At 44.7% G+C, this 13,462-nt stretch overlaps 1 protein-coding gene across 2 annotated transcripts in view; it reads right to left on the bottom strand.

The window, feature by feature from the left end:
• NUAK1 (NUAK family kinase 1) overlaps positions 1–13,462 on the bottom strand; it is a 126,046-nt gene that overhangs the window by 6,257 nt on the left and 106,327 nt on the right. For both annotated transcript variants that reach the window (XM_029601539.1, XM_029601540.1), the window contains exons 5-6: positions 3,514–3,633; positions 2–134 (exon numbers count right to left, since the gene is read on the bottom strand). In XM_029601539.1, coding sequence (XP_029457399.1) covers positions 2–134; positions 3,514–3,633 — 253 coding nt within the window. The remainder of the gene's footprint in view (position 1; positions 135–3,513; positions 3,634–13,462) is intronic.

The raw sequence follows: 13,462 nt of genomic DNA on the forward strand, positions 1-13,462 counted from the left end.
CCTGAAGGCTGGGTCGGCTCGCGGTACTCTCCGCTGCTTATCTGCCTGATTAGGTTTTTGTGGTCAAAGCCATCAAAGGGCATCGTTCCATAGACCAGTGTGTAGAGCAGCACGCCAAGGGCCCAGCTGTCGACCTAGGAGAAAAGAGAGACAAGGGAGCATAAGCCTTTACAGTGGTTACGCCTGCTTCCCAGGCTCCGGCAGCAGCCGGCCCGCGGCATTCAGGAAAACAGGGAAGTGGGCAATGGAACGCTACAAGAGCTGCGAGGTAAAAATCGGCAGGCTGACATTTAATGGCGCCAAAGTGTAAAGTTAACACGTTTGTTACTGTGTGTCTCATCCTCCCTCTGTTTTCTCGCCAGCAGTGTCACCAGAGACACGAGCAAAATGTAAGCTCTACCACTACTGCTATAATTACGGCCCAGTTAGGAATGCAGTACCATCGGCATCTCAGAGGACAATACTGCTGTCACTGTTCACAATCTTCTGCTTGCAATCCGTGATAAGAAACTGTCTACGCGCCCTGCGCATATAATCTAAGCAAAGCGAGCGGGAGTATTAAAAACCATAAAAACGAACCTTGCAGCTGACAGAAAGTAAGTGCGCAAGAAAAACTTCCCTCGCCCTATCCACAACCCACTCTACGTACTGTTTGGAGATTGCTGTGCTACCAAAGGGACGGTTTAAACCGCTCCCACCAGCCTTAACAGAAGTTTAAGTACATCTGGTATTTTGCTAGTGCACTTCATCCTTTTTCATTATTGACATTTCCATGTTTCTTAATTATTGAAAATTAGTGCCTATAATGTCACCTTTACAGGACACTTAGCCAGATTTATTTGGAGAAGTCAGAATCTTAAGATTTTGTGATGTTATAAATCTAATACCATGATTCTCTTTCATGCCTTGACCACCTTCCCCGACTGCATAAATCAAGCAGAAGAAATTTCAAAATTAAGGAGAGCCCTGGAGTTTGAAATTCACAATACGCCCACCAGAAAATATCCTGCTATAATCCCTGGACAGTTGCCCAGACACCCTTTCTCCTGCTTTACTGCATCTGAAAGGCCACTGGATGCTTCTGGGAACTCCTCAGATTTTAAAAAAATTATTTTGGGTTATTTGTGCACCACACTGAAGTCATCTTTAAGTTATGGTATCTCAGGAAGCTGAGCAGATAAAGACAACCAGGTAATTTTACCAGTTATCTTTACCCAAACTTTCAACTTGTCCGGCTAGATTTGGGCCAGCTGTTTGGGCAACTAGAGTTGTCCAGATAAATTTAGCTGGCTGGCAACGAAAAACACACAGTTGGTCTGGAGGAGTGGAATTTGCAAAGTGGGATGTTTACCTGCCTAACTTCTGCCATTAGCCAGATAAACCTTTTTTTTGCTGCTGCTCCGCCTCCTTCTGTGTGCAACAGGAGGCCGGAGGAAATGGCCCTTGAAAGATTCTGACCAGGCCAACATCCCAGGTACTGAGACCAAAACAGCACAGGCTCTCCGGGTCTTTTCTTCTCTCCAGGAAGCGGCGGCTGCCGGATCCAGCAGCTACCTGCCCCCTGAGGAGGGAGCTCGGGAACACCACTGCCACTTCAAACGCAACATTGACTGCCTCGTTATGCATTAACTTCTCAAAAGAAAAGAACGAGGGGCACTTTTTAGTTCTTTACCTAAAGCATTTTTTTTTATTGAAACAAAATTAGTATAACACAAAAAAACCCAAACCCTATATATTTCTTTTTTATTTTTTGATCCGGCTGTTTTCCTGTAGCTCCTTTATACTTTCAGCTCCATCAGATCCAGGGGTTGGGATCCAGCACCATGGGCCTTTGTCTGCAACAACCCTGGGGATTTTTTCCTAGTTAATATCCCCTCCCAATCTGCTTTTGTTCTGTCATTGCAGCAACAATTCTCAGCGGGGGGGGGGGGGGGGGGGGGGGGGGGGGGTGCGGCAGCCGTGCACTGCTGCTCCTTCAGGAACCCTGCAGTAATAGGCCCTAAATCTGGCCACCAGGTGTCCCTGTTGCTCAGTGACTGGGATTCCCTCTCCCCAGGGGCTGCCAATGCTGCCTCCATGGCGCGCCCAGCCCTGGCTGGACCAGGGAGCAGGAATCAGATCCAGGCCCCTCCGCGTTGCGCTGCCATGAGCCAGCGAGTCGGCTGCAAGATGTTTTTAGTTCTTTTCAAAATTTTGCAACTGGAGCCAGGTTGTGGCCTTTATTAGGATAAATTCAAACTGCTAGAGTATAGAATGCCCTTTTGGTCTTCCACCCGATTCCCTTGCCACACATCCAAGCAGACTGTGGGGCATCTTTACTCCTGCATGCCCAGTCACATTATTATTCCCTGCTTACAAACGGTATGCCAGTTAAAGGCTTTATAATGAGCTGCTTTGCATACATTTGCATGCAGAGCATCTCAGTAACTTACTTGCATCAGATTTGTTTAGCTTATTAGAACTTAATTCATCACCTTTCTGAAGTAAAATCAAAGCGATTTATAACAGAGGGAAATAACACATGGCATTTAAAACATCGGGCATTATCACCGTGTTACGGTGTTTACCGTGCGGTAAACACCTAACTGAGCTTGGTAAATGAACCCCTTAGATTGTAAGCTCTCTGGGGACAGGGAAAAACCTACAATAAGCTGAACTGTATCTCACCTTGGGCTCAGGTCTGGAGTAATTAAATGCAATTCCAGTTACTGTAACGGAATAAAAGAAAATCGTACATGGAAAAAACATGCACAGAGTTCACTGTGGAACTTTCTTCTGTTCTTACATTAGCCACTTTTTTGGCAAAAGTTTCACAAGACCTTTCACAGGTGTTATTTTTCTTGCACGATTTTATATTTTCTGTAGAATTTGGTTGCTGGAAACTAAATCTTTGTACAAGAGTTGCACTATTTTCAAAAGTGTGCCATACAGATTGATTTGTGGGCTTTGTGAAGTTCTTTTGCCTGGAACGTTCACCTGGATTTGCATCTGGCGCTTTTACATATTTATTTTACTGGGTGATCTCATGTAAAGAAAATAACGTGGCCTGCCTGAAAAATCACAAGCTGCGTTAGTTTCAGGAAAGTTAGCTTCAGCTCTGGAGTTGTACCTAACATACCCTGATTAGCAACGAGCTGCCAACACGCAGCTCATTGCTAATCGTGGCCTGAATGTGTCTCTCTTCCCCCCCTCCCCCCAATAATGCTAAAATCCTGGGAAATCTGGTGACCCCTTAAAAGTTTGTAACTGAGGTGGTGGAGGGTTAAGTGATTTTTCCTAAGGTCACAAAACATTAACAGGGAAAGTAGGATTTGCACCCTCATTTATCAGCCCACTGCTCTAACCACTAGGCTACTCCTCCACTCATGCACAAAACTAAAACCTTAGGCATAGCATGTGCCATTGCAGTAGTGTCAGCAAAACTGACCTGCAGGCTTTTCTTTTTTTTTTTGCCCAAAACAGATTCAGATTAATTTAAAGCTCTGCTTATACCATCCGTGCTCTACCACTCACCTCTGGGCCGCGATAGGGCCTTCCGTTGACAATTTCGGGAGATGCGTAAAGAGGGCTGCCGCAGAAAGTCTGCAAAAACTTGTCTTTTTGGTAGAGGTTGGAGAGGCCAAAGTCTGCAATCTGCCAAGGGAAAAAGAAAAAGAGGAATTCTCTCAGTTCCTAATGTGTTCTCTGCTGCTTTCGCTTCAGATTATAATCGACTAACAACCTTTACTGAAAATACGCATGCAGTGTCCATTTGGCTTTTAATGTTGTAAGAAAATCGATACTTTTTTGCCCTTTCAATCTGCCAGTTCTACAAAGTAACTGCTTTTACGCCATGAATCAGCCTTGGTCATGCCCTGCCTGGAAATGATTGCCCTAAAAGGGACACAGCAGACGAGGCCCACAGTGCCCACTGGGGTAGATTTTAAGAGAAGCGTGCGGGGTACATTTGTGCGCGCTACCCAGCGCGCACAAATGTACACCCGATTTTATAACATGCGCGCACTGCCGCGCACATGTTATAAAATACAGAGTCAGTGTGCACAAGGGGGTGCACACTTGTGCACGCTGAGCCCTAGGGGAGGCCCGATGGCTTTCCCCGTTCCCTCCAAGGCCGCTCCGAAATCGGAGGGAACTTTTCTTCCACTCCCCCCCACCTTCCCCTTCCCTATCTAACCCTCCCCCCCCCCCCCAGTCCTACCTAAATCCCCTCTCGTACCTTGTTTAACTTTTTACGCCTGCCTCTGACAGGCGTATCTTGCGCATGCCGGCTGGCTGCCGGCACGCCAACCCCCTGGCATAGCCACTGTGCCGGAGGCCTCGGTCCCGCCCCCGGATCGGCGCCACACCCATGACCCCACCCCTTTTCAAAGCCCCGGGACATTTATTTATTTATTTTATATGCCGACATTCGATCGAAATATCACATCGGTTTACAGGAAACAGAGATAGGGCGGAGTCCGCCCTATTTTACATTGTAACATGGAAGAATATAACTATATTACATTATAACACGGATACGCGCGTCCCAGGGCTGGCTCGGCGCGCTCAGGGTCAGGTTTTTGGGGTTACACCTGTAACCCTTTGAAAATCTAGCCCACTGTGTTTAGCATGCTGGCGGACTCTGCAGCGGTTCTCTTTAAAATCTGAAATAGGCGTCAATTCTTCTTCTTTTTTTTAATAAATTAAGGCTGCTTATTCCACCCTAGTCAATTTCCAATTCAGATGTACTTCTAATATCAGCAGACCAGACAAGTAGTCCCCAGGGAAGTGTTGTGTGAAGCTCGTCTAACAACAGGTACGTGTCTGCAAGTTAATTGCTGATGGTTTTCCCCCCACATGATTAGCAGGGCTGCCGCGTCAGTGATGATGGGGGGGGGGGGGGGGGCGGCAGCGGGTGAACCTGCCCCTTGGGGCGGACGAGGACATTTCCGGAGCGCTCTTGTAAGAGCAGCCTTTTGTCTGGATGGAATGCGCCGCGGCACAATCGCGGAGCCGGGATTCCGCTTTAATTGGCCTGAATTCCACCAGGCACCCTGAGCCCCTTCACAGGAAGTTGGTCTGCAGCCTTAAGAAGTGCGCCCCGTCAATCAAGGGGAGGAACGGCGGGGCTCTGGGGTTAAAGGTCGAGAGACTGCTCCCTCGCCTACCCTCGTAGCTCAGGATGCCGCTGCGTGCACACCCGGCGTGTTTTCCTTCATCAAATAATGGCGTGGCATGTAAGGGAATGCATTACCAAAAAAAAAAAAAGAAATAATGAAACAATAACAAAAGCTACGCCGGTTTTCACTCCAGAGACTGGGCAGCCAGGTTTTCATTTTGGCCATTCAGGAAGAGAGTATTTACATTATGGTCCCCTCCCATCCCGACAGACTGATGTTTATCAGCTTTCCCCATTAAAGCTGTCATTCCCTCTGCAAGAAGATTAATAGAAGTCAAGATTGCTTCACGTTCTTGGCACTTCAAGGAGAGCTGGAAGCCAGGGTTCTTTAAAAGGTCCCAGGTTTGGAGGACCCGGAGAGAAGGAATCGAGCCCCTAATACCTCCATGCATGGTGGTTTACCATTGTTTATCATTTAGTCAAAATCAGTAATTTATTAATTGTCTCGGCATTCGGACTATAAATTCTACTGCACTGACAATATTATTACAGCTTGTTTAAATCTGTGTCATAAAAAGTTGTGAATGGCAAAGTAGCTTGTTGCTTGGAAGACTGAATAGTGGGTTAACATTTATAACTTTGTAATTTATAATAGAATTATTATTATTAATTTTTTTTTTTTTTTTGCTTTTCAGGATGAGAAAGGAGCAGGAAATTACGGGGTTTTCCCCAGGGAGGATTATAATCCCTTGAAGTTTCATTCAGTTCTTAGTAAACCTCCCCTGAAGAAACAATTGCAGTTTGCATATCCTAACTCGTGTATTAATTACAAATGTGCCCTTTTGGAGTAAATTGCTTCCACAGACAGCGGCAGGCCAGCTGACGGATCCTGGAGGATAAGACGCTTCTTGACCCCTGTCTGTGGGGATTCCGGCCCAGGTTTAGGATGGAGACACCTTTCATGGCCCTGTAAGAGTGACTGGCACCGGAGCCTCGGCAGTAGTCGTCCTGGATCTGGTCTCAGCTTTTGAGACGGTTGTTGATATACACAGAGTACAGGAATCTAAGGTTACCTAGTGAATTGGTTTAGATCTTTTCTGAACGGCAGCAATCAAAGAGTTATGGTCGGGAACGATTTTTCTGCTCCCTGGGAATTGACATGGGCACTTTGGGCAGTGCCCCATTCGGTTTATTCAGATGGTTTAACCTTTGTGCTCTCGGATTAAGAAGGCTGGTTGGTGTTCATTGTTTGCATGCAGACGATAGTCACATTTCCTCTGCAATAGATGAATCATGGCAAGATTTTTTGGCTAGGTTGACATCTTGCTTACAATCAATATCCTTGTGTCTTAATCTTCTTAGATTACAGTTAAATCCTTCCCCTACATTAACACTAGAAGGCATTTCACTTTCAATTAGTCAACAGGTCCAGACGTTAGGAGTGATTATTAACTCCGAGTGCTGATTTCTTTTTACCATCGCCACATGCTGCGACGGCTTTGCCCGTCTGTGCCATAAAAAGATATGGCTGCAATATTTCACATGCTAGTGACAGCGATATACCATTACTGTAATACTTTATATTTTGGGTTTACAAAAAAAAAACAAACCCTCCAGAGATTTCAGTTAATCTAAAATAACATTGCCCGTATACATTTAAACTTACCCCTTCCCATACATATTACACTGGCATTGAGTAGTCTTCATTGGTTGCCGATTACTTTCTGTTGTAAAATTCTATCCTGAGTTGTTAGATCAGTAAATGATGTGCCCCACCCCCCATACATATGTGATCGTCTTATATCTTATGTCCCATGTAGACCATTAAGATCATGTCAGTAGACTCCCCTGAGGATTCCCTCAGCAAACCACTTCAAATACTCTGTGTTGGTCCACTCTCCTCCTAGGAAGCTGAAAGATTATTATCTATCCTGCAGGGAACATGTTGAAATCTGGTTATTTACTGCTGTTTTTAACCAATGGTGAGATATTTTCTCTTGTGACTGGTTACTGAAGATTATTGTATAAATAAACTGAAAATATTTTTATGTTCTGGCTCGTATGATCAGGGCGATCTATTTATTTATCTATTGCACTACAGGCTATGAATGCTGGATAGATGTTTTTATGTATTATGACTTTTTAGTATCATGTTCGTAGTAAGCCACCCAGAACTTATCAATGTATGATAATCAGGTGACAGTTTAATATCTTGGGCAAGTAAGGTATGTACCATTTTGTTTTGGAGTTTGTTATATTTTTCCTGAATTGTATTTTACTTTGCAAGTTTGCAGCTTGGGGGAAGGGACAAATCATTAATATGAACAGATACATAGATAAAATGTAAAAAGGCTGGGATCTGAGGCCCTACTCCTCAACAAATGCTCTCTGCTGCACCGAAGGTGAATAGAGAACACCGTGCTCAACCAACCACAGGAACTGCATCCAAACCTACACTTTGCCATGTTCAAAAACTGTAGCCACATGCAGAATATTTTTCTGGCAGGAGATCTTATAAATGAAATCTATTTGTAGTGGATGTCTAGAAAGCGATACCCCGCCACAGAACCAGTACAGAAACGCATTTTAGATGCTCTGTCACAGATTCCCAGGTTTTCCCAAAGGTAAGGAACAACAGTAGCAGAATGACTTAGCATTCATTATGTTTAAAACCTCTTCCCTGACAGATGCTGGCTGGTGTTTCTGATTTCCAGGAAACCCAGGTCTGCTATTATTTGAAACTGCATTTTTTGGGACATTCAAGGGAGGAGACAGGAAGAGTGCTTTAACCCGATCTTGACTAATTTTATTTGAATCTAGTAGTCAGCCCAAAACTCTAGAGACAAAAGAAAACACCAGCTGCTGAGAGCTCTCTCAACCTCCTCCTTACAGTCACTCTCTCAGTTGCCACTGTCCCCAGCACTCTCCCTCAAACCTCCCTGAACACCCCCTCTCTTTCTCAAACTACACCCCCCTACCATCCCCGATTGGCTCCCCATCAGTCTTCCTCTCTCTACCTCCCCCCAGCAGTTTAACTCTCTCAAACTACTCCCTATCCAGAGTCTCCCTTTCTCTCTCTCATCCCCACCTTTCCAAGTAGTCTCCCTCTCTCAATCCCCCACTCCCCAGCAGTCTCTCTCAAGCCTCTTCCCAACACGCAGTCTCTCTTAAACCGCAGTTCCTTCTCAGCAGTCTCTCCACCATCATCAGGCAGCAGTTCTCTTCCGCGGCCTGCTGACCTTCTCTTTGTCCAGTGCGGGCGACAGCATGGCCGGTACCATTCTCTCTTCCTCCTCATTCCATTGGCTTGCCTTGGACATAGGTACAACAGTTCAATTTCATGTCACCAGGGTGACCTGGTGCCTGGAGTTGGTCAAGCCCAGCTTTCTCTGTGACTAGGTTTACTGACTGGCTCCACTTTTTTTTTTATTCAACAGGTTGATCCAGTCCTGGTTTTACTCCATGACAGGCATGGCCCTGGAGTTCTGCTTTTCTTAGGGAAATATATTTTCCAATGATCACATATTAGTCAGGGATAAAGTCTGCCCATAGAATGCATGAAGGCACATAGGAGTGTGCTTGCAGTGACATAGGACAGGTGAGCCATAAAATATGCCAGCGACAAAATAATCCAAGCAGGCATAAGTCTTCACTAATGACATGGGCACAACGTGAGCCAGCTGTGAGATACTTTCTAACAATAACCTGCACTTGGCTGGTATGAAAAATGCTTTTGGTGAAATATAACAGGCAACCACAGTATGCCAACAATGACAAATACCTGGCGGGTACTATGCTCTTGCAACAACACATACTTAGCAAGCATAACATGTTCCTTCAATGATACAGAACATACTTGTGGGAGAAAATCTACACAACTGTGCAACATGAAATTTGTACAAAATTCCCTTCCTGTGTGCATTTTCACTTCTCCTGCAGAATTTGGATGGCCTGGGTGGGAGGATAGGAGAAAAAGCAATGCCCACTGCCAGGGCTGCCCTAGAACAGCGGTTACCTTCTGGCACCATGTAACTCAGTAACACTGAGCCCCAAGTCTCAAGCTGTGCTCGCGAGACTGTGAGAACAGCGAAGGAGTTCCGGCATGATAAGGCTCAACTCTTTGAGAGCTGCATTTTCCCAGAAGGAATATGTACTGTAGGCCAACAGCATACATTCAGGCCGATACAATACGCATCCCCAACCCCTTATACCATAAGAGGATTAGCGCAGCCAAAACGCACAGCCAACCCCCTGTGAAACTAATAGCGCGCATCACGTACAAATGAATGGTGATGAAGCTATTAGCTATTCTCCCCAGATCCAAAAAAAAAAAAAAAAAGTGCGCCCATCCACAAATTTTTATGCTCGGCCACCTCTCCTGGGCGCCCGCTGCCAAGGAGGTGCTAGGGGTGCACACTTTGTCCCTAGCGCCTCCTTGGCAGCGTGACTCCTCATTTAAATATTCTAATGCGCTCCCAGGAGAGGTGGCTGGACACGCATTATAAGAAAGTGAGCGCTCAGCACTGAGCGCCCGTTTTCCCACGTGGCTTTATTGTATGGGCCTGATTGGGAGAAGGTGAAGGGCGAGGGGGGTGAGGATGCAGCTAGGGACAGGCTGGCGAGGGGTGGAGACCAATGATGATTAACTAGTGGGAGAAGCAAGTGGAAGTGGAGACTGGCTGCATGGAGTTGGGGAGAGAAATTGAGGAGACAGGCTAGAAGCTCTTATCCTCCCCCAGAAGAGCTGGGGAAGGGTAGAAGCGCAGAGAAAGTGGTGAAAGTGCTGGGGGGAAAAAGGGAATTATTGTGCAAAAGAGCTGGAGGAGGAGGGAGGCTTGTTGAGGGAAGAGAGATTGGAAGAATGAGCTGGGAGAGAATGGGTTGGGGGAGCTGGAGCGGTGGGAAGAAGAGAGAATGAATGGACTTCTGCCTGGAGACTCTGGGAATTTGTGTCAATTTGCTGGGCTCATGGGGAATAAGAGAAAGCTCTGGGCCTTTCCCGTTCAGGAAGCCTGAGGGAAGAGGCTAGAGGAGAGAACAGAGCGATTCTTTTCTGCTCTGCCGTATCAGCTCCAACTTCACCCCTTCCTCCTCAGGAAACCTGCAGAGAACAGGATGAGAGGGGTGAGCCATGAGCACACACTACAGGCAGCACATGGGGAGAAATTGAAGAGGAGCTGCACTAGACACAGCTCAGTCTTCAGCCCTGAGTCCAGGATTTGGGAATCAGCTGAAGGCTGAGTGAAGGAGCACAAGTCAAGGAACTGTGGCATGGGGGGGGGGGGGGGAGCAAAGAGAATGCTGAGGTCAGGAATGGAGGAAAGGGAAGAATGCTACCGTAGGAGCATCCCTGGCGGAGGAGACTGGTGGTGGGATAGGGGAGGAGAGAGCATGTGGTTTAGTAAGAAGTGTATAGAAAAAAGAAAGCTGATATTATGCATTATTCCTCCCTTGCACCCCTCCCTGCTAATCAACAGCAATCTCAAAAGGTTCCAGGTATGAGGATGGGGGCTTCTGATCTTGGAGATGTAATATGACAAATCTGCAGAGCCCCAGAGGAGCTGCAGGCAGCACTACTTTCTTGCAAAAACCTGAAGCTCTAGTTCTGGTGTTCTATTACAGTAAAATCAGGACATTAAAAAATGACAGTCACCGACTGTTGCTCACAATAATCAGTTGGCATAATATTCTACTCCAGCCGTATAGGGCAGCAAACAACTGTGACCATAACCACGATAGTGTATGGTGGTGAACCGGCATTTTTCTTTGAGAGGATTATAAATACTTAAAAGACTTGAGCCATGTGGAGTTTTATGTAAATGCTTTTTTTTTTTTTTTTTTAATGTGGTTCTTTGATTTTTGTTTTGCTACTTTTGCTTTTTGGTTTTGTTTTTTGCTTTTTTTTTTTTTTCCACCCCCTTTTTTTCTCTGGGGATACAGTCAATGTTTTATATTTTTCATGGTGTCCTGTGTATTTATAAAGGGGGAGTTAATAAGTGGTTGGTTTGATGGTTGGTGAACTGAGGGACAGTTTAAGGGATTCATATGTTAAGATAATCCTTAGAAGTGAGAGATAAATAGAGGGCTATTTATGGTGTTTAAGATTTTTTGTATGAATAATTTTTTACCAATAAAGACATAATTAGGTTGATGCCAACTGATTATCGTGAGCAACTATAGGTGACTGTCAATTTCGAATGTCCTGGTTCTATAGTGAAGACAAGTCTTCAGTGGTATTTTATGTATTTGTTGTGTTCTATTACAGTAAACCTGGGGAATTCCATACCAAACAATACTTATATTCTGCATATTTTAGAAAGACCGATTTTCCTTATTGCAATTTAAATTTATTACTCAAAAGGTCACAATTATATTTGTACTAGTTTGGCAAATAAAGTATGCAGCATTTAAACATATTGAGCCCAACTTTCGGTCGTCTGCATAAGTCACCAAATGTGCATAGAAGTGGGCCTGTGGAGATTTATGAATGGTGGGAGATGCAAAGTTTAGAAAATACAGCATAATTCTTCCCCAAAAGTAGGCACTTATGTATTAGAATGTATGTGTATTTGTAATGCAGGAAAACGCATACTTTCTCTACCCATTTTATGAAAATACAGGCATATATATATATTATGTGTGAAATAATTGTGACATGTGCATGTGTAATAACCCACAATTGCTTGCAGAGGCAGCAGTGCGTGTGCTCCGCTTAAGAAAATAATTACTTTTTCTGCATACTTGGAATCGCCAATTTGCCAGCCCCTCCATTAGTCCGCCCTTACCTAGACCTTGTAATCCAGCCCCTTCAGCACTTCACCCCCAACATCCCACTGATTTAACCCAGACCTCCCACCCAAAAACTGCAGACAAAAAAAGACAAGTCAGATTTCACTCCCGCGACTTAAATTAGCAGATGTAAAGGTGTAAGGACAAGTTTAGTAATATATGCGCACAAACTGCTTACAAAACGGCAACTTGTGTGCGTGCTTCCGAGCCCTGCCACTAAACTACCCCCCTTTTGTTTCTCCTGTTAACCTTTACGTGTGACACTGCAAGTATGCCCACACTCACGATCCATCCAGAATAGCATCTACTCGGGTACACATTACTTACATATATATATGCTGATTTTACGCACGGAGTTTGAAAATGAACCCCATTATATGCAGAATTTTTTTTATTTTTTTGGATGCAGAATTTCTCCAGGAGTAATAACATACAGGCACAGTTACACCCAAGGTGATGTACACCAGCCTGGCAATAACAAGCTTGCTGAAAGGTCCTCCAGGATGGCGTAATATGTGACTATATTGAGAGATATAAGTGAGACAGTGGTGGGAGCAGCGTTCAGAAGTCATGCAGATATGGGGGTAGGTTTACACAATGGGAATTTGTGTGGTTGAAAACCAGAGACAGTGTGGGGGTCTCAGGTTTGGACAGACTGGTGTTTTTTTAAATATTTTGGACCCAAATATATGCTAAAATGCACAAACCTGCAGGCATCACAAAACATAGACTCCGATGGTTCATGAGTGGATTAGAACAAGTAAATGCGAATCAGTTATTTATTCTTTCAACAATTACAAAGACATGGGGACAGGCTATGAAATTAGTAAGTAGCACATTTAAATCAAATTGGAGAAAGTTCTTTTTCATATTTCAGCTCTGGAATTCATTGCCTGAGGATGTGGTTAAGGTGGTTAGCAGAGCTGTGTTTTAAAAAAAAAGGTTTGGACAAGTTCGTGGAGGAGAAGTCCACAAACTGTTATTACCAGGTGGATTTGGGGAATGCCACTTTTTATTGCCGAGTGTTAGCAATATGAGATCTGTTTAGTGTTTGGGATCTTGCCAGATACGTGTGACCTGGATTGGCTTTTGTTGGATCAGTCTGACCCAGTAGGGCAATTCTTGTTTTCTTATGCCCTTATTTACTGTGTTACTCTGTAAATATAATGGGGCCAGGTGGACAGATACGAGGCAGGGATTAAGGTTCTTTCAGCTACTACAGTTAGATTTTCTACCAAGGGTCTTTAAAAAAAAAAAAAAACCCACACATTCAAACTCAAAATAATGACTTGCTTCACCAAACAAAATCCCCCAAAACTAATCAATTCTGCGAGAGGGAAACTCACGACATTGCAGGCTTTGTCCTGCTCTGACAGCTTAGAAATACCGAGACAATGATTTCAGCCTCCTGATTACACTAGCTAAAGGGGATGTGAGCTCAGAATAATGCAGTGAATGGCCTGACCTTCAATGGTTTCACTACAGCGTGTAAGAATCCTTGGTATGCATCGGATTACTGTGCATCCCACTGCTGCCCCTTCCTCATCCCTCCCCTCCTTCCCTACAGAAAAATTC

This window comes from Rhinatrema bivittatum, chromosome 4, assembly GCF_901001135.1.
Source record: "Rhinatrema bivittatum chromosome 4, aRhiBiv1.1, whole genome shotgun sequence".
In the NCBI taxonomy this organism is placed as follows: domain Eukaryota; kingdom Metazoa; phylum Chordata; class Amphibia; order Gymnophiona; family Rhinatrematidae; genus Rhinatrema; species Rhinatrema bivittatum.